Source organism: Microcebus murinus, chromosome 11, assembly GCF_040939455.1.
Source record: "Microcebus murinus isolate Inina chromosome 11, M.murinus_Inina_mat1.0, whole genome shotgun sequence".
Lineage (NCBI taxonomy): Eukaryota > Metazoa > Chordata > Mammalia > Primates > Cheirogaleidae > Microcebus > Microcebus murinus.
In genome coordinates, this window is record NC_134114.1 from 84,496,168 (window position 1) to 84,524,043 (window position 27,876).

At 40.2% G+C, this 27,876-nt stretch overlaps 1 protein-coding gene across 1 annotated transcript in view; it reads right to left on the reverse strand.

Annotated features, from left to right (window-relative positions):
- Positions 1-27,876, reverse strand: part of EPB41L4A (erythrocyte membrane protein band 4.1 like 4A) — a 241,476-nt gene that overhangs the window by 123,446 nt on the left and 90,154 nt on the right. Inside the window, exon 3 of the mRNA XM_076008268.1 lies at positions 21,598-21,702. Coding sequence (XP_075864383.1) covers positions 21,598-21,702 — 105 coding nt within the window. The remainder of the gene's footprint in view (positions 1-21,597; positions 21,703-27,876) is intronic.

Sequence of the window (27,876 nt, forward strand, 5' to 3'; positions counted from 1 at the left end):
CAGTGAGATGCTTTGGGGGCCCACAGTGACTAAAGACATGGCTTTGGAGTTAACATAATGGTTCACAGGCAGACTCTGGCTCGTACAAGTGGAGTAAAATCAATTTGAATGTTAAGCTGTGTGTTGGACAGAGCAGACCCATCCCTCACATCTATAAAGCTGTGGATTATTCCATGAAATGGAAACATCAGGTATGTGGGTAGGGGTGGGGTGGGGGGGAGGACTATTTCTTGCCACTCACGTTAAATAAAAAGGTCTGACTGCCGACTGGATTTTTCAAAGGAGAAAAACCAAGGAAAACAAACACAAATACCCATTAACGCTTGCATGAGGTTTCCGTTGCTGGTGCACCAAATTACCACAAACTTGGAGGCTTACAACAACACCCATTTATTATCTCAGAGTTCTGAAGGTCAGTAGGTTTCTTTGCTCCAGGCTGCACAAGGCTGAAATGAAGCCGTCAGCCTGCTGGGGTCTGGGAAGCTTGTCTGCGAGGGGACCTTATCCGAGAGAACACACTGGACGGAAGGGTCTCTCAGTTTTCCCGATGTCAAGGCACACGTAATACTGGGCCTTCATTTCAGGCCTCACACACACTTACTCACAGGGTCTCAGTAAGTGCCTGGGACAAGAACTGGAGGGAAGGGAAGGAGCCGCTGCTCTTACTACTCTTAAGTCTCATCCTGAAACCAGTAGGAAGTAGAAATTAGAAGGGAGCTTTTAAATTTCTCCTTCTAACATCATCATCTCAAGAAGACAAACTTCACAGACAGGTCCCCTTCAATTCATTTTGCGCTTTCCTGTCTCCAGAATGTTTTTCAGTCATTAAAAAAGCCAGCTACAGAAAATAGGAAGGAAATTTTTAACTAAATGTAATAGGAAAGACTGGTTAACCTATCAAAAAAATTCACATTAGTAATAATCTGTACATTTTAAAAATAAATCTCTTTCTTTGAGAGTGATTACATTTGTGAGGTGAAAAAAAATACACAGTGTGAAGGTCCTGAGAAGAGTTAGAAATTACAGTTTTGCAGCAAGAACAAGAGGCGGCAAGATTCGGTCAAAGTCTATTCAATCAACTCATTGCACATTAGCTATGCTAAGCATCAACCCAGATCTTGCCGAGAACAAATCTCATTTGATCAAAATGGAAACCAGGGGTTAGGGAGGTCAGACAATGATAAATGCCCCAGAACATAAATAATAAACACAAGCCACCAGGTTTCATAAGCCAAGATCTTGAAATGTAAAACCCACTTACATTCAACCGAGGGAAAGATACGACATTGGAACGAAAGCAGCTATGTTGTGACGGCACTTGTCACCACTCATTATCAACAAGCTATCAAACATAGCACACGTCAGATCACAATGAAACAGGCTGCTACACCAGAACCAGAGAGGAAGAAGGCCACAAGAATTCGCCAACAAACACAGTATCCCAGCTTTAAGGGCTACTAGAATACTAGTCATGGGTTGGCAATATTCTGGAGGTAGACTCTGGGATACCATTCATTCATTCAACATTTATGGAACATCCACTATATTCCTTATATATCAGACACGGTCTAGGGGAGTGTGGGAACACAAAGAGGAATGAGACCTGTCCCTAACCTTGAGGACCTCACAGCCTGGTAGAAGACACAGACATATAATTATAATACAATGTGGTGAGACAATAATTGCTTGCATAAGATGAGTACATACAAGATAAGGAGATTATGTACAAAGAAAATTAGCTCTGCAAGGTGAGTGTATGAAGACTTCGCTGAAAAAAAAAAATCACTGAACAACACTGTGTTCATGACAAAGAAAAAAAAACTTCCTCGAAACACATAAATGGGGGAGAAGAGAGCCTTAAATTTTTATAAAACACATGTCTATCAGCTCAACTGCTCTTAAAGCAAGTGGTCCCTTTTTAAGTAACACCAAAGAACGTAATATTCCAAGTCCTTTACAATTGTGTACTATATTAAAGTCAATGCTACCCAATAGCTAACAAATACTTAGTTAAGCAATCAATATTCACAGAGGACTTCCAGAAAGAGAAGTCCATTCTGTCCTTTCATTTGCCCAGGGTGAGGGAATAAAGGAACAGAGAACAGAATACTGGCATGTGGTGACGGCCACCAGAGAAGGGCTTTTCTGAATGTACTCTGGTGCATAGCCTTCTGGCCTACCCAGGCAGTCACGAGGAGAAAGACCTATGTCTGTCACTCTCTCTCAACATTCAGGCTACTCATTCTCTAGGAAAATCTATCACTCAGTCTCTTACCCACCTCCCCTCTACTCTCTCTGTCCTATTTCAAAGGCATACCCTACATACGCTTGTCTAAGCCCACAAGGTGGATTAGATCCTACCTTGTAGGAAGGTAACAATTAGCCAAAACAGACGCTGCTCTCCCACCCTGATTTCATACAGTCTGCTTCCTAACACGGGAGACAGTTAACACACTGCACCCCAAACACCCAGTCACTAAGGAGTCCTCTCCAGCTCTGACCCTTTGCCGGGTGTAGGAGGCAGCCTTACCACTTCAGTCCTGTCAATCCTGATAACAGCACTGATGTAACCCAGAGACCAATGACAGCGCCTTCTTACTCTGTCTCTTACAGTCTTGGCTAAATGCCCTGGGCTTGGTTTCATCTATCTCAGCTGATAATGTCTAAATTTCATCAATTTCCGAGGTAACAGTCTAAGACTTAGCATTTAAAACTCCAATACTGTTCAGTAAAATCAATATCCTAACCTTCAAAAGATGTGTGTTAAATTCAGGGTGCAACCTTTCATTTGCCAATTGTTCTTTTGGAGTCTAATCCTAGAGTTCCAATAGTAAAATAACCCCTCAAAAATTTTAAATAAAAAATCATGGAATAATAAACGTTCCGTTGCATGTTGTTTCACATTGAGTGTCATGCTGACTCTTCTTTGGAGAATTTCAGAATGCTACAGTGATGTTTAATGTTTTCCCGTAGGCCAAAGAAAAGGCCTTAAAAGGACACACAGTTTTGATCAACACAGCGCACAATCTCTCGATCCGAGGAAGTAAAAAGAGAGTTGAACATTTATCCGGGACAACAGAGCCAAACAGATCTTACAAAATGATATAACAGGTTATTCTTGGAGAGTTCTAGCACTCAACATAATTCACACATAGGTCCCAAGAAATCCAGGACTGTGGTGATAGCTATTTGTGCTTTTCCCCTGCCCCTATAAACAGATCTCGGACTCTCTAAGCAACATTAACAGGATATAGTTTTAATTTGCTCCTTGGTGTGAGTCACATAAGCCTTAAGACCTTAGGTAAAACCACCTTAATAGAGCTATCTCACAGTCATGACAAAAACAAGGACCTATATCACTGGAGTGATCTACAGTGAAGGAGGGGTCATTGTAACTGGGCCCCATTTTTCAGCAGAAGTGGATTTCACTGAATCACTGTTGGACCATCTGGCTCCTCATAAGGGTCACTGGCCCCAGGGAATATTCCTCAGGTCTCACCCATGGGCCCCGGTACCCCTCTAGGTTATAGAAACACAGTAATACCTAACATTTATTAAATTCCTACCATGTACCAGGCATTGTTGAAGACTCACGCATTTACTCATTCAATCCTCTTAACTCTGTAAAGTAGGAACTACTATAATTACCATCTTACAAATGAGGCAACACAGTAGTTAAACAACTTGCCCAGAAGTATTGAACAGTCACTGCAAGGAACTGAAGCCATTCTATCCTATGTTCAGGCCAAGTCACTCTCCAGAACATTGTCTGAATAGTGTACATAACCTCAGATTCAAGATTCTTACTCAACTACCAGCATCTCTTTTCCCAGCTCACTCCCTCTAACTAACCTTCCAACTCACTAGGACACCCAACTCATTGATCCCATTACCTTTTCATTGTCCCTCCCCCTGCCCCCCACCATGTCCTCATTTCCCTCACTAGTCATTACAACTACTCACTTACAAGAGTCAATTCCCTTCCTTCTATAACAGGCATCCTCAAACTACGGCCTGCGGGCCACAAACAGGTGTTTTTGCCTATTTGGTTTTTTACTTCAAAATAAGATATGTGCAGTGTGCATAAGAATTTGTTCATAGTTTTTTGTTTTTTTTTTAACTATAGTCCGGCCCTCCAACGGTCTGAGGGACAGTGAACTGGCCCCCTGTTTAAAAAGTTTGAGGACCCCTGTAATATCCACTAAACAAACAAACGAACAAAAAAATACCCATGGTTAACACCAACTCCCTGCCTTCTCCCTGCCACCACACAAGGAGCTGAACATAACTGACGGCTCAAACTGCACACCCACAGGTGGGCTCACTTGACATTCATTATCAATAACCCAAGAGAACCCTTGGTATCGCCCAGAATCCTATGACATTTTATTCTATCATTCTCCAGGATGATTTCTTAACACTTTCTCCTTTGTCCTTAAATCTCTAACATCTCCTTTCCCTTCCTCACTCTCAGCTGAAGATCTTGGCTATTTCACTGAAAAATTAAAACGACCAGAAGAGAACATGCATTCGCGTTCCCACCCCATCCACCAACCTGCCCGCATCTGTGCTGTCCTGTCTTCCCTCCTGCTACTGTGGGGGCACTGTCCGTCTGCCCGTGCTCCACTTAAGCCCGCCCCTTCCCACCTTTTCAGGATCACGGTTCCAGCAACTTTCTGCTCCCTTTCCTGTGCTTTAGTTTCTCTTTGTATAGGATCATTTCTGGCAGAATGCATGCCTTTATTTCCCCCATCTTTAAGAAAACAAAATAACTTTTCTGACTCCCATACCTACCCATTTTACTTCTGTGCTTTGAAATAAATCTCTGGAGAAATAAAGAAAAAGTTATTCTATACTCCGTCTCTCTCATCTCCTCTTGAGCCCATTTTAGTACTGACTGCAATGACCTCCACCTTGCAGACTAATGACAGAGTCTTCACCCACTTACTTGAAACCTGTCTCGTGCTTCCAGGACCCCCTTCCCTCTTGGTTCTCCTCCTGGAAACCTTCACAATGTCTGTTGCTGGTTGCTCATCATCTCCCTAAGCAGGACAGGCTGGACTGTCAGAGCTCACACCTCACACACAAGGCTCCTGGCCTTGAATGTCATTTACAGACCAACAACTCCCAAATTTATAGCCAAACCAGAATTCTCCCCTAAATCCAATGGCCTACTTGAGGTTTCAACTCAGATGCCTATGAGAACCTCAAACTTTACATGCCTAAAAGGAACTGATGATTCCATTCCCTCCCCCAAAACACGTGTTCTCCTGTAGTTTTCACCATCTCAGTAAAGGGTATAGCACTTTTCCATTGGCGATGGTTAAAACCTCTTTAACTTCTATCCATCTGCAAATCCTGCTGGCTCTATGTTCAAAATAAAAAATAAATTTGATACATTCTCATCACTCCCAGGTCTAAGGAGCCATTACCTTTCCCCTGGACTACTTCAACTACTCCTTTAATGGTGTCCCTTTATCTGTCCTTGCAGTTAGAGAAATTCTTTTAAAATGTGGGTCAGATCGGTTCACTGGTCTGTTCAATATCCTCCAGTGGTTTCCCTTCTTACCAAAGCCCTCATGATGGCCTAAAGCCCCCCCTGATCTGTCCCCACTCCCTTCACTTTCTCCTAAGTGTGGAGAGAGGCAGCAGGAGGGGCTGGAAGGAGAGCATTAGTGGGGGCCTGAGGGCCCTCATGGAGGCTGTCTGCAAGTGCCTAAAGAGAAGCAAAGAGAAAGCCACGGCAAACAGGAAGAGAAGGGACCTTATTAGGCAGAGGCAGAAAGTTCAGCAATGCTAATGCCTGTGGCAACATAGAAAATGAAAAATGTACCTAATGAGCTGGATGATCCAGATAAGGAGATTTCCAGGTAAACTGTTGAAAGTACCAAGTTTTGTTGCCCATAATAAAATGCAAGTGGAGAGAGATACGCTAAAAATAAAAACTATTAAAATATCAAGGATCCAGGACTCACTGGTCTTGAAAATGAACTTTTCTCATTCCTAGTCTTATCAGAAGTCAAACAGTGCTAACAATTAAGAAATGGCTCCTGGGCAAAGACTGAATCCAGCTTGCTGTCAGGAAAGCATTATATAACCGTAAAGCCCTTCATTAAGTCCTCAAAAAAGATTTAATATGATGCCTCGTAAATCTTTTCAAGATAACAAAAGCTTCTCTAATAATCTTAAGGGCACTCTCTTCCCCAGCAGCCTTGTATGGGATCTAAGATACAGAAGAGCTTATTTCAAAGTAATCTGTGGGTGTGGCCTTTGTCTTGCGAAGTCGATTCATAAGAAATCTACAAAGTTTTTTAGAAGAATTATACCAGCTTGGCTTGACAAGGACAGAGATACTACAAACTGAAAAGAGGCCTTTAGACTTCCAGTCCTCATCAGGCAAAAAGCAGGCTGAGAACACTACCCAGCTGCATATGCATGCTACTTTTTAAGGAACAAGGAGGAGAGCCCAGAGAACAAAACTGAGAGCTGGAAGACAGGGCCAAACCCCACTGTCGGCAACCTGCAGGCAGTGAGACCAAGTCCTAATCAGAGAAATGCCTACATGTGCCTGGCTAGATTTCACAACTGTTACGGACTAGTAACTGCTGCATGCCTCCCGTTCCCCCTTCCTAACTGGAAGCATTTATACTGCTCTCCTATGCACTGCATGTTGCACTGTGCGCCCCACTACTAATGCTGAATGGGGGGTAGCACATACATCTTTCTTATCTTAATTCACATGTCTTCAGATCAAAAGGAACTATACTCAAGGAGTTCAACTTGAAGAAAAATACCCAGAGAGTCTGATTCGATAAGATTAAGACTTTAAGCTTGATTCCAATGTCATAATAAATAAGAAATTTGGGAGGCCCTGGAAGAGATGCGTGCATTTTACATGTAGGGAAAATATAATTTTTGGCCAGAAGACAGACTCTCATGTTTTAAAAACTTGTCTTCAAATTAGTCAATGCTATTCCTATGAAAAGGTATAATGTAATATTTCCTCCCTTTAAATGTTGTCTGGCCTTCTCTTCACTTCGAATCAATAGAATGCAATAGAAGTAACACTTCCTGACTGGAGACTGAGTCGTAAAAGGTGATACGGCTTTGGCTCCTCCCTGTGCCTCCCTCCCTCTCGTCCTCTGGAAGCTCGCCACTGAAACCAACCACCATGTGGTGTGGAAGCCAAGCGACAACACACAACGTCTGCATGCAGGTGTTCCAGGCCCAGCCCAGGTCAACATCAGCCACCAGACACATGCCTGAGACCCCGGAGCCCTCCAGCCTTCAAGCTTCTCCAGCAGATACTAAGTGGAGCAGGGATGAACTGTCCCTGCCAAGCCCTGCCAAAAGTCACAGATCTATGCGACTGTTTCAAAGATCTTAGGGCCAGAGCAGCTAATAACCAACATGCTTGGATTTCTTCCTAAAAATGAAAATAAACATAGTTTTAGAGATGGCAGATTCTGTGAGAAAAGTGCTGAATCCTGTAAATGAACTCTCAGATAATGAATTTTGGCTGCTAAGATACTTCAGTTCTTCTTAGTAAGTTTCGTGTACATTTTGGATAAGTGAAGTTGCTACACATTTCTAAAATCTGGATAAGTGAGACACCACCGTATAGTCTATGAAACCTTTCTTCTTTTTTTTTTTGAGACAGGGTCTCGCTGTGTTGCCTGGGCTAGAGTGCAGTGGCATCATCACCACTCACTGCAACCTCAAACTCCCGGGCTCACGTGATCCTCCTGCCTCAGTAGCTGGAACTTGTGCCACCACACCTGGCTGAGTTTTCTATTTTTTGTACAGAGGGTGTCTCATCACTATGTTGCTCAGGCTGGTCTCAAACTCCTGGCCTCAAGTAGACCCTCCTGCCTCAGTCTCCCAGACAGGGTGCTAGGATTAGACATGAGCCACCACACCAGGCCAAGATCATTTTATCTTGAAATAAAATCCTATATTTACCATGTCCTGAAACTGTAGTAATTAAAACATACACATGGTTAAGTTAGGGTTTGTTTAAACTCTGTCCCAGTAGCTGAATCAGTTGAATGGCAATGTAGTTGTAGCTAACAAGTTTGGCGCAGAGGAGCCAAGCCAACCCAGAGGGCTATGAGGTAAGTGGGGCCTGCGCGCCTTGCTCAGCACCACCCCACACAGCTGTGCCGACTCCAGAGTGCCCAAGCTAACACAGCTGCGTGTGGCAGCCTCGCCCCTCCTCTTCTGCACTTGTAGTCTTTTCCCCCTAAATGACCACAGCTAGTCTCATGACTTTAAATACCTGGGACTCCTAAACATGACTCTAACCTCCCAGGAGCCCAAACTCCTTGCTTAACATCTCTTGGATGTCCAATGGACTTTTTAAGCTTCACAGATTCAAACCAGAACAGCTGACTCTTCAAACCCCAAAACCAGTTTCCCCTTCAGAGCCTATCGCTCCTCAGCTTAAAACTCCCAATAGATTCCCATATTGTAGCCTACCGGAGGCTCCTGGGCCATGTGTCATGTGGCCCCTGCCCACCTTCCCACTTCCTCACCCCCTTTCTCACTACTATCTAGCGTCACTGTTCTCCTTTAAGTTCCAGAACACCTTAGGGTTGTCACTCTCTTAGGGCCTCTCCACCAGCTGTTCCTTCTGCCTGCCACACTCCTCCCCTTCTTGTCACTCAAACCTTAGTTTAAATGACATCTCATAGTGGCCTTCTCTGACCACCCAGTGGAAGGAAGCCCTGTGTCTCTCACAATCTTATTTTCAAAGCACTCATCACTACCTAATATTTGAACATATATTTTTGTCAGGGAGACAGAACATATATTCTGTCTCTCCCCTGGAAACAAAGTCCTTGAGACCACTGTACTAAGCTAAACTCCTATATATATATCATCAGCTTTTAAAAGGCCTACTTTTGTTAATTCATAAGGCAACTTTCAAAATTCATAGTCCAAAAGACAAAGTAAGTAAGTCCAAATCACCCAGAAAAGCCCAACTTTCAACAATCCCTATAGGCCCTCTCTTACTAGAGCAGGTCTACAAAAAAGACAAACTCAGCCTTTAGTACTACAATATATCTGAAATTTTATAAAATTCAAGATAAAATAATATTCCATAAAATACATTTTATTAGTAGGCTACTGGCACGTCCCAATTAAAGTGCTTGTTATATTCATGGAGAAAATCCTCTTAAGATTCAGAATAAGGTTAGATGAAGGTTAATTCATCAGAGGTTTGTATCAAAATTCTAGACTTGAAAAAAACTAGTTTTCTATGATAATCAAGAAAATGTCTAAAACCATTAACTCTAAAAGTAACTGCTTTCCATTAGCCATCAGTCAACTGTCTGAAATTCCATCCTTTATAGATCATTCTGATTTAACCAGGGAGAAGGACAGTCTAATTTTATAAAATGGTCATACTAAAGGAATCAGCAATTGTTCCTTTCACATGTTTACATAACTAGAAAGGTATGGATCACAGAAATTTCTCTGGTACCTGTTTTACTGATAACAACACTTAGCATAGCTGTGAACCTTGTTTTATGTTTAAAAATATCACATACACACACACAAATATTTAAATGTATGTATGTATTGAGGTTTGTCATTCCTGATAGTTCTGTTTTAAATTATTTTACACCTTTGTCATATTCAACTGTTCTTCCTTTTAATCCAGTTTCGATGAAAAAAAAAAAAAAGACACTGGGTGCCATTGATGAAAAATCACTTTCTATACAAGACAAAATTCTGTCCCTCACCTCCCTAAACCTGGAAACAAATTTATTAAAGCTGTAGGGTAAGATATATTATTATTATGAATATATTAATATGTTATATTAATATATTATTATATAATATATATTATTATATATGAGATACACTCATGCCTATTGTAATCAACCATTTAAGGGAAAAAGAAAAAAAAACTATAAAAGGATTAAGTTCAAGGTGTGTCATGGAGCTGATTCTAGACAAATATAGGTCCTTCGAGAGCATTTTTGAACCCATGTCAAAATCAACACATACGACAAAGAAACTGAGACCAATTCAAGCATGCTCTGCTTTTCCCAGGCACTTCAGTGAGGAAAGTATGCAATGCACCAAGTGACTCTGTGGGTGCCATTTGGGAGGCTCCCTTCTCAGCACATCCAAGGATTCTTTCAAGCATGTCAGCTCCTGAATTCTCTTGCTGTATCATATGACTATGCTCAGGAGAGATCACACCCACTCTGAACAGAAAATGTTCCAGAAAAACAACATCTCTCCCTTTCTTATTAGACACTGTTCAACTAAAGAGAAACAGAAAAATCTTTTATTAAAAGTACTGTTGATAATAAGCTAATTTTTTAAAATCATGGGATCCACAACCATACAGCTATGGGTGGTACCGCCTGGACTCAGGTCTTCATACAAAATACCTCCTTCTATAACATAGCATACTACCCTACCTCTCATTATGCAGGAATATTCTAAGCAGTACCTGGTAGTTGCCAGCACATGAAAAATATCCTCTATCTGTAATTCCTTATAATCCCATAAATTTCCAACCTAATTTCCTAACATCTCTGTAAAGCCTTTTCTTTGTTGTTTTTTGATATAGGTAAAATCTGGTTTAAATGAACAATAGAGGAGGCCTTTCATAAGAGAAGCAAGGTGATAAATTCAAAGAACTGCAGGACAGGAGGGAACACACAGACATGGAAAGGGGGTTGGGGGAGGAGCTCTTGTCAGGGCGCTCCCCTCCCATTGGCTGCCCACACTGTCCAGGTGAGAGTTCTTCAACTCAGCACCATTACAGATCACCTGCTCACAGCAACAGAGACAGGAACAAAATGGTGAATGGGATTTAATACTCCCACAGGCAGGAAGGCCAGTCAAAAACCCTTAGAGAAATCCAAGCTAATCTTCTGGCACCTAGACTAAAAATCAGAGATGGACACTGATTCCAAATAGGTTAGTAGATGACCATGAGTCCTGTTTACACCAGTTGTCCCACCTAGTTATTAACAGTGCCCCTTTCACTCTCAAAGTATCCTGGACTGGACGGTGGATTATATGGTCACTCTAGGCATTAAGGAGTAGAACGACAGAACTTGGTGACTCATTAGCTATGACGGAAGGTGAGACGATGTAACCGGGAATGACACCCAAGATTCTAGCTTGAGCAATCAAGTGGATGGTGGTGACATTCACTAAGCTATTCCAACAAAGGTGCATCCACCTGAGGGATGCTACAGTAAAGACGTCCCAAGGGATACAAAGGCAACAGATAGTTTTATTAAGGAACTTAATTGCCAGATCCTCAGCTTCCATATACACTCTTAGTCTACACCTGATCAACCTAAGAACAGACCTGAAATTAAGATAACATATAAGTCCTCCTTTCAAAATTGCACTCCCCTTTCAAAATTCTCCCCTGCACTCCCCTTTCAAAATTCTCCTTTCCCAATTTACTGTAAAAAAAGCACCTTTCGCCCACTTCGAGCCACTATAGCACATTGCCCCAGGGTGTGAAAAATCCCAGGAGAAACAGTAAGACTTTTTAAAATTCTGGTGGTAGCAAAGTTGCCTTTAATGAAGACACCACAAACCAGAAGAAAGGGTTTCATATCTTTCCCTACATTGTACAGATTTCTGGGAAGGACTAGGTAAAGTTTTAGAAGCACGGTTTGGCCCACAGTTAGGTTTTGAAATGAGATATGTTACAGAGTAAAGTCAAGCAGGGAGTGATGATTTTTGTTTAATGATCTTGCAACTTCCATCCTCCAGCTATTGTCAAAATACGCATGACTCATGAGGAGACCCATAAGATAAAACAAAGTCCTGGTAAGACTTAACTGAAGGCAGACCTGCCTCTCATCTAGGTGACAAAATGCTGCGCCTTATCTGTCTAGCCATCTTGGGAATAGGATTCCAAGTGAAATGCTTTCCGCAGAACACAAGTTAACATTTTCATTTAAACTGACAAATGACAGGAAGCAAGCGAGTTTGGATGAGAGGTTTAATGACGACTGGCTTTGGCAAAGAGTTACATGTTGGACACTTTCCATGAGCTGAATGAACTAAATCTGCAGCTACAAGATTCTGATGAAAACATAAAGTACATAATTAGATAAAAAGCATTTTTATCAAAAATCTTATATTGGCAAATATATGTATTGCTGAAAGTAATACATTTTTGACTCTCTTCCAGCTATATTAGATTGAATCAAATGCCTCTAAGTCAAAGAAAAAAGCATAATTAATAAGTCTTGGTAAAGCATTTATGAATACATTTCCCAAAAATTATGAAGTTGAATTATTTTATAAAGATTGAGTAACAAACAGTTTCCATTTTTGTTTTGTTTTAGAGACAGAGTTTCATTCTGTCTCCTCAGGTAGAGTACAGTGGCATCACGATAACTGACCACAACCTCAAACTCCTGGACTATAAGTACGTGCCACAACGTCAGCTAATTTGTTTTATTTTGGGGAGAGATGAGGTCTCACTCTTGCTCAGGCTGGTCTTGAACTCCTGAGCTCAAGCAATCCTCCCACCTCAGCCTCCCAGAGTGCTAGGATTATAAGCGTGCGCCATGGCACCTGGCCAATCCGTGGTTTTGAATTCACTGCTTTAACTAAATTGAAGGAGAACCTAATAGGGATGGTCTGAGAAAACACTACTCTCAGGACTATAAGCAGTAGAGTTAGAAGGAAAGATGATGACTGCTTTGTGTTTGAGGTACCTAAGAGATACAAAACATAATTTTAGATGAAGGATCACTATGTGATTTTTTTTCTTTTTTTGGCCTATAATGCAGAAAGAGTTCAAGGAATTGAGTAATCTTCCATTAGCAAAACTCCTTCCTTTTCTACCTATTTAAATAAATAAGGTTACTCAGTATTCATAACTATAAAAACAAAAAATAGGAATAATATTATTGCTGAGCCTTATCTCACTCCAAAATTATAATAATCCAGGCGTACCTGGACTAATTAAGAAGACAAAGCCCCATTCATTAAGAGATGCACTTCCAATATATGCTTATTTTTTTCATTTAATAATTTAATAATAATTTTTCATTTAATCATATAATAATTTCATTTAATAATGAATATTTTATAGTTTTAATTAACTGTATGATAACCATGGCTGTACTAACTACTCTTAAGTCTCAATAACAATTAGAGCCTTAAGGTCTCAGGAAATAAACTTAAAAGTCCAACTTATATGTATGATGTTATGTATGAATATATTTTATTAGTAAAAATGTAAGAAAATTTTATAGAGAAAATAGAATAGAAATATAAGATTAAGGACAAAAAATAAAGAACATTTCTGACTTCTAAGAAAGAACTTGTTCATATATTTTTTTAAAGACAGATGAAGAATACAAAATTGCTATGATATACAGATTCACTGGGTACATTTAAGAGTAGTATGACAATTCAATTTTACAATGTCAATATTAATGAGAAATCAAAGATTTGTATCTACTAAAACTTACAAAATGTTTACTCTGAAGCTAAAATTATATATAAGTACATGTTTTTTTTAAAAAAATTCTTTAAAAAAAATCACTGCTCTTAGCTACATTTAAAAAGGAACAGATTTGGAGAGGAAGATGATGACTTCAGTTTTGAATACGTTGCCTTTGAAGTACCTGAGGGGCATCCAGCTCAGAGCTAACACATGTTGAGCATGCAGTTTAAAGCACCAGTCTGGGTATTTTATATAGATTCCTTCAATCCTCACTATCACCCTGTGAAGCTAGTATTGTTACTACCCCCTATTTCATAAACAGGGGGACCGAGGAATAGCAAAGTGGGGAAGACTCAATGCCACACAGCTCTCCCTGGTAGTTAAGCATGGTCTGAACCCAGACACCCTAGACCCAGAGCCTGTATTCCTTACAGTGTGATGCCTCTTGAGATATCTGGGTTGAGGATATGAATTTAAGGGTCATTAGTCTTTTGATAGTAACTTAAACCATGAACACATGGGATTACCCAGAAGAATAACACATACTCATCGGCAGGAAAACGAGAGCTGCAGTGCTGTGGGCATTCTGGCATCGTGCTTCTGGCATTCCCTTCCAGGGTCCTGGACTCTCGCAAAGCCACCAGCCCTGGTTGTTTCCCAGTTACCCTTCATGTCTTGTTGTCAGTACCCTCACGCTGCCATACTGCTTATGATGTTCTTCATAAAGTCAAGGGCTACCCAAGACAACCTTTCTGTTTCTTCATCTTTTCCCTCCATTCCTCCACCAGATGCTTGAAGACACTCAGACAGCAAACATTCCCATTTGTAAGAACAGCATGACAATCTTCAATCTTCCTTTCTTTCTTTGCAACACACATTTTATCAGTCATCACGGGTGTGTGCCAGCACACACAATCCCAGAAGGTGCAGGAGGAGCACCATTACTCACAGTAGACATTGCAGACTTGAGCCTGCCTGCTGGTGCTCACAGCGCATGAGGATTGTTTTTGTTCAGCGATGCTCGGGGCATTTCGGGGCATTGGGGAGGACACAAAAATATACACAGTTTAGTTTAGATTTTTTATTAAGGAAATTATTTCAGAGACAAATAACATCAAAAAAGGAAGCATTAAACGTGTGAGCCTATACAGAGAGCATAAGGAAATCAAGGACGAAATCCTGGTGAATATCAACATTTTATGGAAGAGGCAGAGGAACAGCGATCGTAAAGAAGACTGCACACGAACAACTAGAAGAAAACTTGAAAAGAGGAAGACAAGGAGAATATGGTGTCATAAGGACAAAAGGAAGAGACTTCAAGGAGCAGCAAGTCACCAGTGTCGATGCAGCAGAAAGGCTGAGTAAGAAGGGCTGAGTGTCTTGGATTTAGCAATTGGGGGGAGGGGTTTCTGTGGTGAGATGGGGAGCAAAGATGAACTGTGAGAAGTTTAGGAATGCAGAGGATTTCGGAAGTGGAGACAAAGAATTTCCACAAGGTTTTCTGGAGTTTAGCTGTGATGCAGAGGGACCCAAACATGGGAATAGGGGAGGGGCGGTTTAAATGGGGGAGACCCGAACACCCCAAATACTGATGGGAGGGAGGGAACAGAGAGGGGAGGTTAGAGACACAGAAGAGAAGCAGCAAGAGGTGGCAAGATCCAGGTCAGAGGCACTAGTGACAGGAGAAGAAATCACCAGTAGGAAGCAACTAAGTGTGCTTGCAGGTGGGGTAGTCAAGGTGGGAAGTCTCTGGTTGCTTTGATGGTCATGGTGAAGCAAAGGAAGAGCTCACTGGGGAAGAAGGTATTTATGTGCTGCCTTTATCTGCGTGCATCCTCTTTTCCCCTTTCTGGGACTTCTGAGGCAAAACGGGTAGCAAATCCAGCAGCCTGACTCTCACAGCCATGTTGATTTCCATACTCTGAAAAAAGCTCTAATTATATATAACGTCTGCCTTTGAAGGAGTAATTTGTAAAGAAGCTTCAAATGCTAATGGTAAAATAAGACACAATTATAATTTCTGGAAGTGATCTGTAAATTGAACCAAAGCGCTGATGTAAGAGACCTACATCCTGGCAGTCTGCATGGTCTAGATCAAGAACAAACCCGGGGGAAAAAAAAAAGCAAACAAAATTAATTCTTGGTGATATGTCCGAATAGAGGTTACCCTGAGTAGGTGCAGATATTGACTGTACAGGAATACAAGTGATATGATGGGTTGAAACTGTATCTCAAAGTGATTTGTGATTATAATTAATTGTATGGGTGCATGTAGAAATTCATCAGGGTGTACACTTAAGATTTGTACCCTACTCCTAGATCTATGAGCTGCAGAACAAAAAAAAAATAAGAGAGGAAAAAAGTGAGAAGTTTAAAAAAATTTAAAGAAAAAAAAAAGATTTGCACTTTATGCATTTTCTACCTCAATATTGAACACCTCACTGAAGAAAGAGACAAGACTCTACCAAAAAAAAAGAACCAGGATGACATAAGTCAGAAGTCAGAGTAGGACAGAAAAACAGGCTGTGTGCCCCAGACAAGTGCCTTGCCTTTTAAAAACTAATTTTAAAGCCAGAAGTAATATTGAGATATCACATTCATCCTTAATATTGTTTTCAATATCAACAAAACTCATCCTCAAAAATCTCAAAAGCTGTTTAAGAATCTAGAGTTTTATCTTCTTTTTTCTCCAATCTGTTTCCCTCTTCCCCCATTCCACTTTTTAGAAAATGTACATCACTACCAATATTTTCTCCCACCCTAGTTTCGACAGGAAAGGCCTTCTATGTGTTTAACATCTTATAATCTACGAAGAGTTTTCATGCATTCTGAGTTGGTCCTACAACATTCCTGAAAGTTAAGGAGAAAACAAATTTGATTCTGAATTTAAAGATAAGGATATCAAGATTCAGACAAATTGACTTGATCATGCATTAGCAGACACAGGACTCAAACCTATCTTGTAACTCCAAAGGTAGCTATCTATTCCACCAAATCACAATTCATGTATAACAACTTTGAAAGCCCAAAAGATGGTTCAAGTTCCTGTCAACCTCAGATTAATTTCAAATTCACCAGTTAAAGTGAAGAAGTCTGTGCTGCTGCAATTTCAAGTCTCTGCCTATCACTATAACAGATCTTGCCATCCCTCTCCCATAAGGAACCTAAATACTTTTGAAGCAGCAACTAATATTGCCCTTAAACATCTGAGGATGCACGTGCAGCTCTGATCACAAAGAAATCCTAAGCACCCACAGCAGAGGATGTATGATGTTATTACTCAGGGACAGTAACAGTGTTTCAGGTTTCTGCCTAGTGTGAAGAACCCAAACAAGAAAGCCCTCATATTCCCCCTGAGCAAGCAAGAATAAAACTCTTCCCACTGTATCTAAGAGTATTAGTGTCCTTTCATTGCTGTAAAAAAATTACCATAAACTTGGAGGTTTAAAGCAATTGAAATTTATTATCTTACAGGTCTGGAGGTGAGAGGTCCCAAGATCTCACGGGGCTACAATCAAAGTGTTGGGGGATTGTGTTCCTTCTGGAGGCTCCAGGAGAGAATCTGTTTCCTTGCCTTTTCCAGCTTCCAGGGGCTGCCTGAACTCCTTGGCGTGAGGCCCCTTTCAATAACTGCATCTCTCCGACCTCTGCCTCCACTGTTGCATCTTTCACATAGGAGGACAACTGTGAATACAATGGTCTCACCTGCACAATCAAGGATAATCTCCCCATCTAAAGATGCTTGACTTAATCACATCTGCAAAGTCCCTTTTGCCATGTAAGGCTGATCACATTCACGGGTGCCAGGGATGAGGCCGCAGCACATAGAGAAAGCCGGAGTCCATTCAAAGACAAGACACACCCAGCGCAGCTGCCGGGCCCTATGAGGGAACAAGATGATCCTGCAGGCAGAGGTGGCAGCTAAACTGGTCATAGGCAGTCCTAGGACATACTGGGGGGAGCAAACTTCTCTAGAAGTGCTGCCCTTCTGCAGCATTCGTGGTCAGTATTTTAAGAAAATATTAAATATTTATAACTGTAAGTGACAGGATCATTAGACAAATCCAGGTCTGACTCCCGAGTGCATTTTTATAATCCCTATGACAGACTGCCTCATACCTAGCTCAAATCGAAGCTGGGAATTTTCTGTAAATTGAACCAAGGCCCTGATAAAAGAGAATAAGAATGATCCTGGATAGCACAAGGCAAATAGAACAGAAAACAGGCTCTATTTCCAGGCCAAGTGCTTTCCCTTTGTCTTTATGCAAAGGAACTATAAGTATGCAAACCCATGGTGCACCTTTAAGAAGTCAGTTTATTTATATTTTAATATTTTATTTATTTTTTATTTCATTTTTTTAATTTTTATTTGTATTTTTAGCAGAGACAGGGTCTCCCTATGTTGCCCAGGCTGGTCTCAAACTCCTGGCCTCACGCAATCCTCCCACCTCAGCCTCCCAAAGTGCTGGGATTATGGGCATGAGCCGCCACACCTGGCCAAGAGTTTGGCTTTTATAAAAGACTGAGTTAATGTGTGCAGCTTTCATTCTATTGTGTTAATTCGGTCTCAGTAAACACACCCTAGTGAAGAACTGTTTTTATTTCTTAGAGTTTCTTTTACAGAACCTACCTGAGAACCAAAGTTAAGAAATTAAGGTGCCCAGAGTGTTCCAAATCAAGTCAGCTGTACTCCTTAGAGCTGCGGTCCCCAACTCCCAGATGGCAGACCAGTACCAAGTCAGGGGCTGTTAGGAAGCAGGCTGCACAGCAGGAGGTGAGCGGCGGGCAAGCAAGTGAAGTTTCATCTATATTTACAGCCGCTCCCCATCGCCTGCAACACCGCATGAGCTCCGCCTCCTGTCAGCTCAGCAGCGGCATAAGATTCTCATAGGAGCATGAACCCTACTGTAAACTGCACAAGTGAGGGATCCAAGTTGCATGCTCCTGATGAGAAGCTAATGCCTGATGATCTGAGGTGGAGCTGAGGTGGTGATGCTATCGCTGGGGAGCGGCTGCAAATACAGATTGTCACTAGCAGAGAGGTTTGACTGCACGATAAATACAATGCACTTGAATTATCCAGAAACCATGCCCCCGCCTCTATCTCCGGTGGAAAAATTGTCTTCCATGAAACCAGTCCCTGATGCCAAAAAGGTTGGGGGCCTGCTGTCTTACAGAGAAGTCTGCTTCAACAAGGTATATTTCTGTCTAGTTGTTACTCTTTACACATGGGTAATACCTGAATCAATGCATTTGTTACATGAATTTCCCAAGACTTGGTTTCATGAAATGTATAGCTATTAATAACAACACTTGTGCCTTTTAAAAAATATGTATTGTTCCAGGCAGTGAATTCCCTTTCCTGAGCTCCTGAGACACAGAACACCCTCACAGATGGCCTGCACATGTCAGGCATTCACTAAGCAACTGCTGAACGACCACAGGAACACGCAAACCCATGAAGTCCCAAATAAGCCCTCTTGCCACAGGGTCAGTCTGAGATGTTTACTTATTGAAAAATGCCATTCAACTCCTCTCTCAACAAACATTAAGTATGGAGATTGCATAGAAAAAGAATTCTTTAGTGCCCTAAGTCTGCAAAACCTTTTCATCAGGGTGCCATAGTGGTTGAAAGGTGCTAGAGATGTGCTGACTTGAGTTTGAATTCTGACAGTAGCACGTGCTGGCTATCTGACCTTGGGAAAGGTGCTTAACCTTCTTAGCTGGTGTTTCTTCACCTCTCCCGGCATGATGGTGTTTACCTTGTAGGGCTGTTCTGAGCTTGTGATAGCCCATGAAGAGTGTTTATAGTTCCCAACGCACTGATGATGATGATGATGATGATGATGATGATGATGATGATGATGATGATGATGGGGTGGGGGCGCTGCTGCTGCTGAATGATGAGTTCCAGGCTTTGCAGACAGTAAGTTCCCTGCCATGGGAGGCCCATCCATGCTGGAAACATGTTCATCAGGCATGTTGCTCTCCAGGGCAGCCACCTTCTCCTGCAACTCACAGTAATCTGCGAGATGGGCGCAAAGCCCTCCCTGACACTTTTTCACCTTCTGCCACTGCCAGTTCCACTCATTTGCTCATATTTTGCTTGTTGATCACAGCTGCAGGATGCCCAGCCTGTTCCCCCCCCAGCCCAGCCACAGTTCTGGCATGGCCGGAAAGTATGGTCCATGGCTAATACAGAGAGAGGGAAAGCCTAGGGCTTTTCACTGGGAGCCATCTCTCCTTTCCTAGTCATTTTCTTTACTTTTATCTGCAGATATACCACTTTTTTTTTATATATATGCACCCCCCTTCCCGAGTTGACCTAAGTGGTCAACCTTATTCTCACCACCTCCCACAATTAAAAGGAATCAGGCAATACATTTGAACATGCAAAAACTAGGCAATGTTTACAAACTATCTGTTTTATCAGAGTTTACCAGCAAGAAATAACACAAACTCAGGAGGCAAAGAATATTTTTTTCATTTATACACCTGATGTTCTTACCACATCAAAACAATATAATTTAAGAGTTTGCCTTTTTAATTTCATTCTCTCCTAAAACCTGTATTATAAACACTAGCACAGATGCCAAACCTTAGAAGAGAAGATTAAAAACAATTGGTCTTAATATAAACCCTACAGAACTTTCAATAAACTATCAATGCTAACTGCTAGTTATTTTGCAAGAATCGGGGCCATTGTTTTGAAATTCTCTTGCTTTTCATATTTTCTTTTCTTTGCTAAGTAAAAAAGAAAGAGAATGAGAGAAAGAGACAGATAAGGTCTATATAACTCTAGCAAGAGAGTCGATGTTTCCAGGCAAGGTCTGACATACTAGATAATATCAAGAAACTGTAGTTTTCTCTGCTAGAAAAAAATGTTATTTCAAAAATAAGAATGTAATACAAGATGTCTTCTATAACCTTCAATTTAATCTTTCAGTACATATTTACAGTTCTGCTATATTTACTTGTGGCCTATGCAAGATAGAATTCAGTGAACTTCTGAAGACATCCATTCCCTTTCTTTGCCATATGCATTAATGACCAGCAGCCTTTAGAAAGTTATGTCTTTTTTTATTTTTCCCCAAAAGTTATGTCTTTCTATGGAAAGCTACCCAACACACTCAAATTTTTCACTCCTACTTTGTGAAATCCTCCTGTAAGACAGGTTTATAGAACTAAAGAAAAGTCACAAGTCACCACCACCATCAATAGCATTCCATTTGCCTGTCTCTTTTCATCCTGGGACATCCCTGGGACCAGAGCACAAAACCACCACTCAGAAAATCCTCTCACTGAATGCGCCCCACATGACCTTGAGGCCAGGAGAACTGATGAAAGAAGAAGAGGAAATCTTTATCTTAATAGCAATTGAATAGATGAAAAATAAAAGGCAAGTCAGATCGGCTATTTTTAAGGTAAGCACGAGCACTTTGCATAATGAGGCTATATCTAACTGAGGTTAAGATCCCTCTTAGAATAAACCAAAAGTCTCATTAATGAATATCCTTTCATCCTACAAAACCATCACCTCCAAAGTCTTTCCACTGTGGTGAATTTCTTAATAACTCTCTTCTGAGTTAACCCTTGTGAATAATTGACACCAGAACCAAAAGCCAGGTTGCCTTTATTACTCTTAGCCCATCAAGCTCATGAATGAAAATTTCTACTCATTTTGTAACAGCTCATTCCACTTTTAAAACTTAGATAGGAGATAGGCACTAATTTTTTTTACACTGTATGTATTTCTTCCCTTTAACCATTTCCTTTCTTAAAAAGGAATAATATCACTTCAAGAGGCTAGCCACTTATCTCCTAATATACAGTGAGTGACTTACTAAGTCCTCCTAACAGCACAAATGGAAAGCACTCACTAGAATATGGCTGCAAAGCCGGAAACCACGTAAGCTCTCTGCAAAGAGAACTATACACTCCTAGAAGCTGTGAATCCAGCAATTCTATAGACTTCTGGCAGAAGAGAAAAAATGCAAAGGGATTATGAGGGGAAAACAAGTCTGAGGTTTTCAAAGTCATTTTCAGTTACAAAGAACCTCAGCTCCTAAAACCACATTAGGAAAGGCCAGAGATAGAGCAAAATTTATAACCAGAAAAATGTAACACGAAGTCACTGTACTCACCGTCTGATGGCTTCTGTCACAGTAACGCAGCCCAAAATAATCTATCTCCACAAGGTTTATGTGACGAAATACATGGTCAAGGACAACGGAACCTTTCGTTGACTTCTGCAAAAATAATTCATGTTTTTTTTTTAACAAGGTGTCTTGTCTTTCTCAGCGGGACACAATCACGGTTCTCATCTTTTACTAGCTTTGCTCATGATGGAGCAATTTTATTAGACCACGGCTCCCTCTTTAAGTTTCACCTCAATTACAAAGAAAAATGTGATTTAAAGCAAAGTGTATTTCAAAAATTGCTTTGGAACATAATTTTTAAATTGCAGTTTGTTTTTAAATATAAGCTTCTTTTCTTCTGGGATTATAAAGTATCTTCAAGACAAAATTCTTCTTTTAATAAAGATAATCTTTTATATGAAGAGCATCTAATAAATTCAGCAAAAAAAAATACTCTGGTTAAAAAAAAAAATCCCACAATTCTGTCATTTTAAAAAGCAACTTTCACCTACAGCATTAGTCTCACAAACTAATACAAAAGATACATAAAATAAAAATAACAATAGTTAAAGCTTTTCTTTTCAATCCTCAAATAATAAACCCATAGATTAAAGCTGCTAAGGCTAATGTACTGAAAACCCCTTGTGAAGGTATTTTACTTTATCTACTTCACATAAGCACAGACATAAAGAAAACATTTCTCTTAGCTTCTTTTTAAACGTTGATACCTATCTTAAAAAGCTAATCTCTCTTATCCCCTCCTACTACATGCACAGATTCTTTAAATTAAGATTCTTATCTAACATTAAATATCAATTATTCACACATGTAAGACACACTTAATCAGCAAGCACCACTCCACATACCACATTAACCTTGAAAATAACCCATTTCTATAGTACATGCAAGAAAATGCAGACTCTTCCTTTCTTTTGTTCCATCATTAGCAGGGATAACAGGGTAGTAAAAGAAGCTAAGAAGTCACACACTGTGGAAATTAAGTAGGGCTTTTGTTCAGTTGCAACTTCCCTCAGAAAATCACCAGTATGTGCTTATCCATGTATGGATACTGCACTGCTTTTAGAATACTGCACTGTTTTGGAAAATGGATTGTTAACATAAGGCAGATGTTTTGATTAAATGCATTATAAAATGGGTGATATGAAGTGATGAAAGTACACGATGGGAGAAAACAGTTCTCGTTACAAATCCCACAGGTATTTTGTCTTCCTCTAAATTACTTTGGTTAAATTTAATTGGTTCCTTTTTCAAAATCCGTTAAATATTTATAAGCAAAAAAGCTCTTCCATGATGGATCTTTAGGTTGTTGGGCATTTTCTGCTATAATCACAATGCCACATCCAAAAGATGTCTCTTTGTGCTCGTGAGTACCTGTGTGTTTCTCTGGGGCAAAAATCTAGAAGTGAAATTCGTCATGTGAAGGATTATAATACTTATAATTACAGAGGGCACTGCCAAAAAAAACCATTACAATTCATTCAATGAGAGTATATGTTTCCCCACATCCTTGCCAACATTTGGACTGAGCAGATTTCTTCCAATCTGATTGTGCAAAAAAAAAGGGGGGGGCGGGGGGCAGAAAAAGGAATTGTTTTAATTTACATTTTCCTGACACTAAGAAAACACTCTTTCATGTGCTTACTGGCCAATTGCATTCCCTAGCATTTGGGTTAGGCATCCTCCAACCCAAAGTTTATGAGTAAATTTTCCTAAGTACTCCTAACACTTGTACAGTTTTACTTAGTATATTTAGCTCTTTGTTCCATCTGGAAATTATTTTTATGTTTTGTTCCCAAATGGATAGACAACTGTACCACTATTTACCAAAAAACCATCATTTCCCTTTCAATTTGAAACACCTTTATCATCTACTAATGAACCCCTTTCTATCCCATGGATTAGGATTACTCCAGGACCAATATGACCAAGATTTAAGGAATTTAGTTTAATATAATTTGTTTGATATTCATCTTTCTTTTTCAAAATTGTCTTTGCCAATTCTTGGACATTTTAGAAACAGCTGCTAATTTAATAAACAATTCCATTGCAAATTTAACTGGAATTGAATTGATTTGTGGGGGGCATGGATATGTTTACAAAGGGAAACCTATATGATCATCCTTTATATCCTTCAAGGAAATTTTATATTTTTTTTCTCATGTAGGTCTTACAGAACTCTACTTAGGTTCTGTGTAAGCAGGTTTACAAAATTCCCTGCCCCCTGCCACCCCTCCTACCACCACCACCAAAGATAGCCTGCCCTGCTCTCTGGAACCTGTGACTATGATGAGATAGCATATCATAGATATCATATGTGATTGTGTTATGTTATACGGCACAGTTGTCTTTAAGATAGGGAGATTACTGAAGTGGGCCTAACGACATGGGCTAAGGCAAAGCGCTTTCTCCAGCAGAACAGGAAGGCAGAAGGAAAGTCAAATATATTCAAACCATGAGAAGGGCTCTGCAGGTCCCTGTCACTTGAAAGATGGAGGGGCCATCTGAGAAGAATGGCAACAGCCTCAAGGAACTCAGGGCAGCCACCAGCGGACAGCCAGCGAGGAAGTAGAAACCTCGGTCTTACCACAAAGATGGGATTCTGCTAACAACTAAGAGTCTGGATGCAGATTCTTCCCCAGAGTCTTTGGCTAAGAGCCCAGCTAACACTTCAGCCTTGTAGGACCATGAGCAGAAAACCTAGCTGGACCATCCTGAACTTCCAACCTACATAACTGCGAGATAATAAATGGGGGCAGGTTTAAGCAATTTTGTTTGTGGTAATTTGTTACACAGCAATAGAAAACTAATACAGGCTCATTCTTAGATATTTTAGTTGTATTGTTATACTTTCTGATTGGCTATCGCTAATATATTGGAAAATAACTAATTTTCTCCATTGATCTTACTCCCAGCCATCTTGCTAAAGTCTTTTCAAATAGTTTGTTTATGGAGCTTTCTCAGATAATCACATTTTCTACAAATAAGAGTTCTAGTTCTTCCTTGTCAAAATGCTGCCCCCATTTACTTCTGTTTTCTTACTGCATTGGCTGGGACCTCAATAAAAGAAAAACTGGTAATTGTGAGAACATGTATCCTTATTGTCCTCCTGTTTTAATGTAACTGCTTCTAAAATTTTACCACTAAGTATAATTTGTACTGTATGGCCCTAATATACCCTTTATCAAACAGAAGATTCCTTATATTCTGCTTTATTTTGTCTTTTTTATTCAGTTTTTGTTTTTAATCAAGAACAAGTGATAACTTTATCAACTTTTTGGTAATCAGATAATTATATGATGTTCATACTTTCATGTATCAATTACATTAAAAAAGCTTCTAATGTCAAATATTCTGCATAGGGAAGTGCCCATTTTAGTTCGTTTTGTTCTGGGTATGTATCAAACCCTCTCCCTGTTTGGAGAGAATCCCCTACTGTGTGGGTCTTGGTGGAGGCAGGAGCCAGACTTCCCAACACCTACAGCTAGACCACAGGAGCATGACCTGGTTTCAGCCAAGGCCTCTGACTTCTGAGCAAGTGATACAGAGGAGGAGGAAGAGTTTAGGATTAATTCATGGCAGTGGCTCCCAACAGCAAGGGGATACCCAACAGCAGAGGCATTCAAAGGTGAAATCAGCTGTGACCAGCAGTAGGAGTGACTAATTTCTGAGCCAGATTTTCTAGCATTCTTGAGATATTCAATAGGGACAGCCAGGCAATCCATCACCTACCTCCCACTCCTCTCCCTGCTGGGAGAAGTGAATATGTATGTTTGGCCCAAGAGCCATGCCCCCATGTCCCAAGGAAAAATCCTGAGTAACGGCATAGAAAATTTGGTCCAACGGTATACTAAAAAATATCATGAATACAAAATTTTTTATAAGTGCATCCTTGATGTAAGTACATCAAGCAAGGGTTCTTAAAGCAAATTCTGTCTAATATAACTATGAAAAAAATTATTGAAGACACTGGGTATCCTGCAGGCTCTATAGACATCATCATTACCTAGGGCTTCTTCTGATCCTCATATATACACAGCCACTAAGCCTGGAATACTCAATCCATCCCTACCACCTTTCACAGTTCTCTCATGTTTTGGGATATGGTTTCTACCTTCAATTGTTTCTCATTTGCCTTTCATGAATTTCTCTTATAATTTCTGGCCCACAAGATCACATTTGCTTATTTTCCAGGCTATCGTAGAAAATGCACACACATCTTTCCTGTCACTTCAAAATATTTCTGGAATGCTGGCATATGAAGCTACTATTCCATCTTGATCTAATCTCCCTTAAGGGTCCCTTCTCCTATCCAGGCACAGACAGGAAAAGATGCAACAACTAGAGCAGGTGAAGCCCCACAACTCCACCGAATTCTTCTATCCCAAACAGGTAAATGAGAAGTGGTTTATGAACAAAAGAGGAAAGAATAATGCCTGAAATTATGGCAATAAAATGGTCCAGATTTTTTTAAATATGTAAATCCAGGATATCTTTATACAAACTATTAATATTTTTATGCCTCTATGTCTACTAGAAATGTTACGGTTTTTTTCATACATATAATCTATAATATTTATAAAGCGTAAAAATGATCTAACATTCTACTCATGAAGAATATACACAAAAGCAAGCTTAGAAAACCAGTGTAGTTTGGAAAGTACATGGAAATTGCAAAAAATTTCATGAGGAGGAGGAAATCATCAAATGTGGAAACTTTCCAAAACTATCACTCCAAAACTACCAGAGAACACAGACTGTCAATCTCTGTGACAGTTTTGCATTTATATAAGTTCTGGTGCTGAAAATACTTCATAAATATTATACTTTAGCATATTTTGCTATCTTCTATAAAGAAACCACAAGGAAAGCATCTTATGCATGTTATGCAATGAATCCAGTGCTAACCTGGAAAAAAAAAAAAAAAGTAATGGCTCATGATTCCTTCTACCTGTTTCTGTATAGCACAGGTGTGTCCACACAAGCACCTGGAGCAGGGCCAGGCGAGTCTCAGAAATGCTGTATTTCTGTTACCACTTCAAGAAAACACGCGCGCACGAAAACCTCTTAATTTCTCATCTGTCATACTGTTGTATGACAAGACTCAGAAAGCATGGATGCCAGAGGTTCAACTGCTACTAGGGTGGGGGTGTATCTCCCAGCTCACATTTCTGCCAGTCCTGCCCTAACTGACCTCTTCCAATGCCCCCCCCCCAATTTGCACTTCATTTGTGTTATGCCTTCTGTCCCTTTTACTTATGGATAATTTCATCTTTTGCGTGGGTTCTTCACACAGATTGCCTGTTGGCCTGTATTTTGCAGTTCAGGTATAAAGGCTTCGTGTTTGTAAGAAATCATCTTTGAATAAAGAAGTTAAGAGCTGATAGAGAACTAACGTGCGAACCAAAGTTAGAAAGTAAAGTACACTAGGCCAGGAAGGAGCCAGTTCCAGGATTTCTTATGGGAAAAAAAAGGACAAGTACCACAGGATATAATGAAACATATGACTTCATTCATTCAAATACCTGAGTGCCTGTTACATGCCAGCAAATGATTACTCTCCAGAAGATGGAAGAAGTATACTAACAAATGCCAGAAGAGAGGAAGATGCATCCAGAATACCATACAGAATGCTGTGACAGGGGAAGTCTTTAACCCGCCTATTGGAACCTTAAGAGAAGCCCCAGAGCTCTGGAGTGATAAGACAGTTCTAAAAGGTGATCTCTGGAAAGTGAGACAGGGAGACTCATGGTTTGCACCAGAAACTCTTTTGTGCCTTTGACTACTTGCGAGGCACATGAGTTACCTGCACAAAAATATGCTTAAAAAGAAATCGCATACTAAGGAGAAATTAATCATCACCTTTTTTTTTTTTTTTGCTCATACAGCAGCTGTTTGGCGGATTTGGTACATGCACCAAGAGGTTTTAAGCAAGGAAATGAATCCAGAAAAGATAGGAATATGGTGGTGAGCTGTCAATTTGTTGATCACATTTACACATAACAAATGCACACTCTCCATTCCCTGCAAAAGTTACTTTATAACTTTTTAATGTGAATTCTTCCTGAGCACTTGGAGCAGGTAGCTCTATCACAGACCATTATATACCAGCGTGGAGGCTACATGCCCCCAGTCCTTAGCACACTGAACCAAGAGCTTTATTTCTAAGTCAGATGGTTAGTTTCATTTGAAATTTAAGGAAAATTTGATTCTTAACTTTACTTCTTCCAGTACTTGGCAAAGGAAAGATAGGCATGTGATTGTATT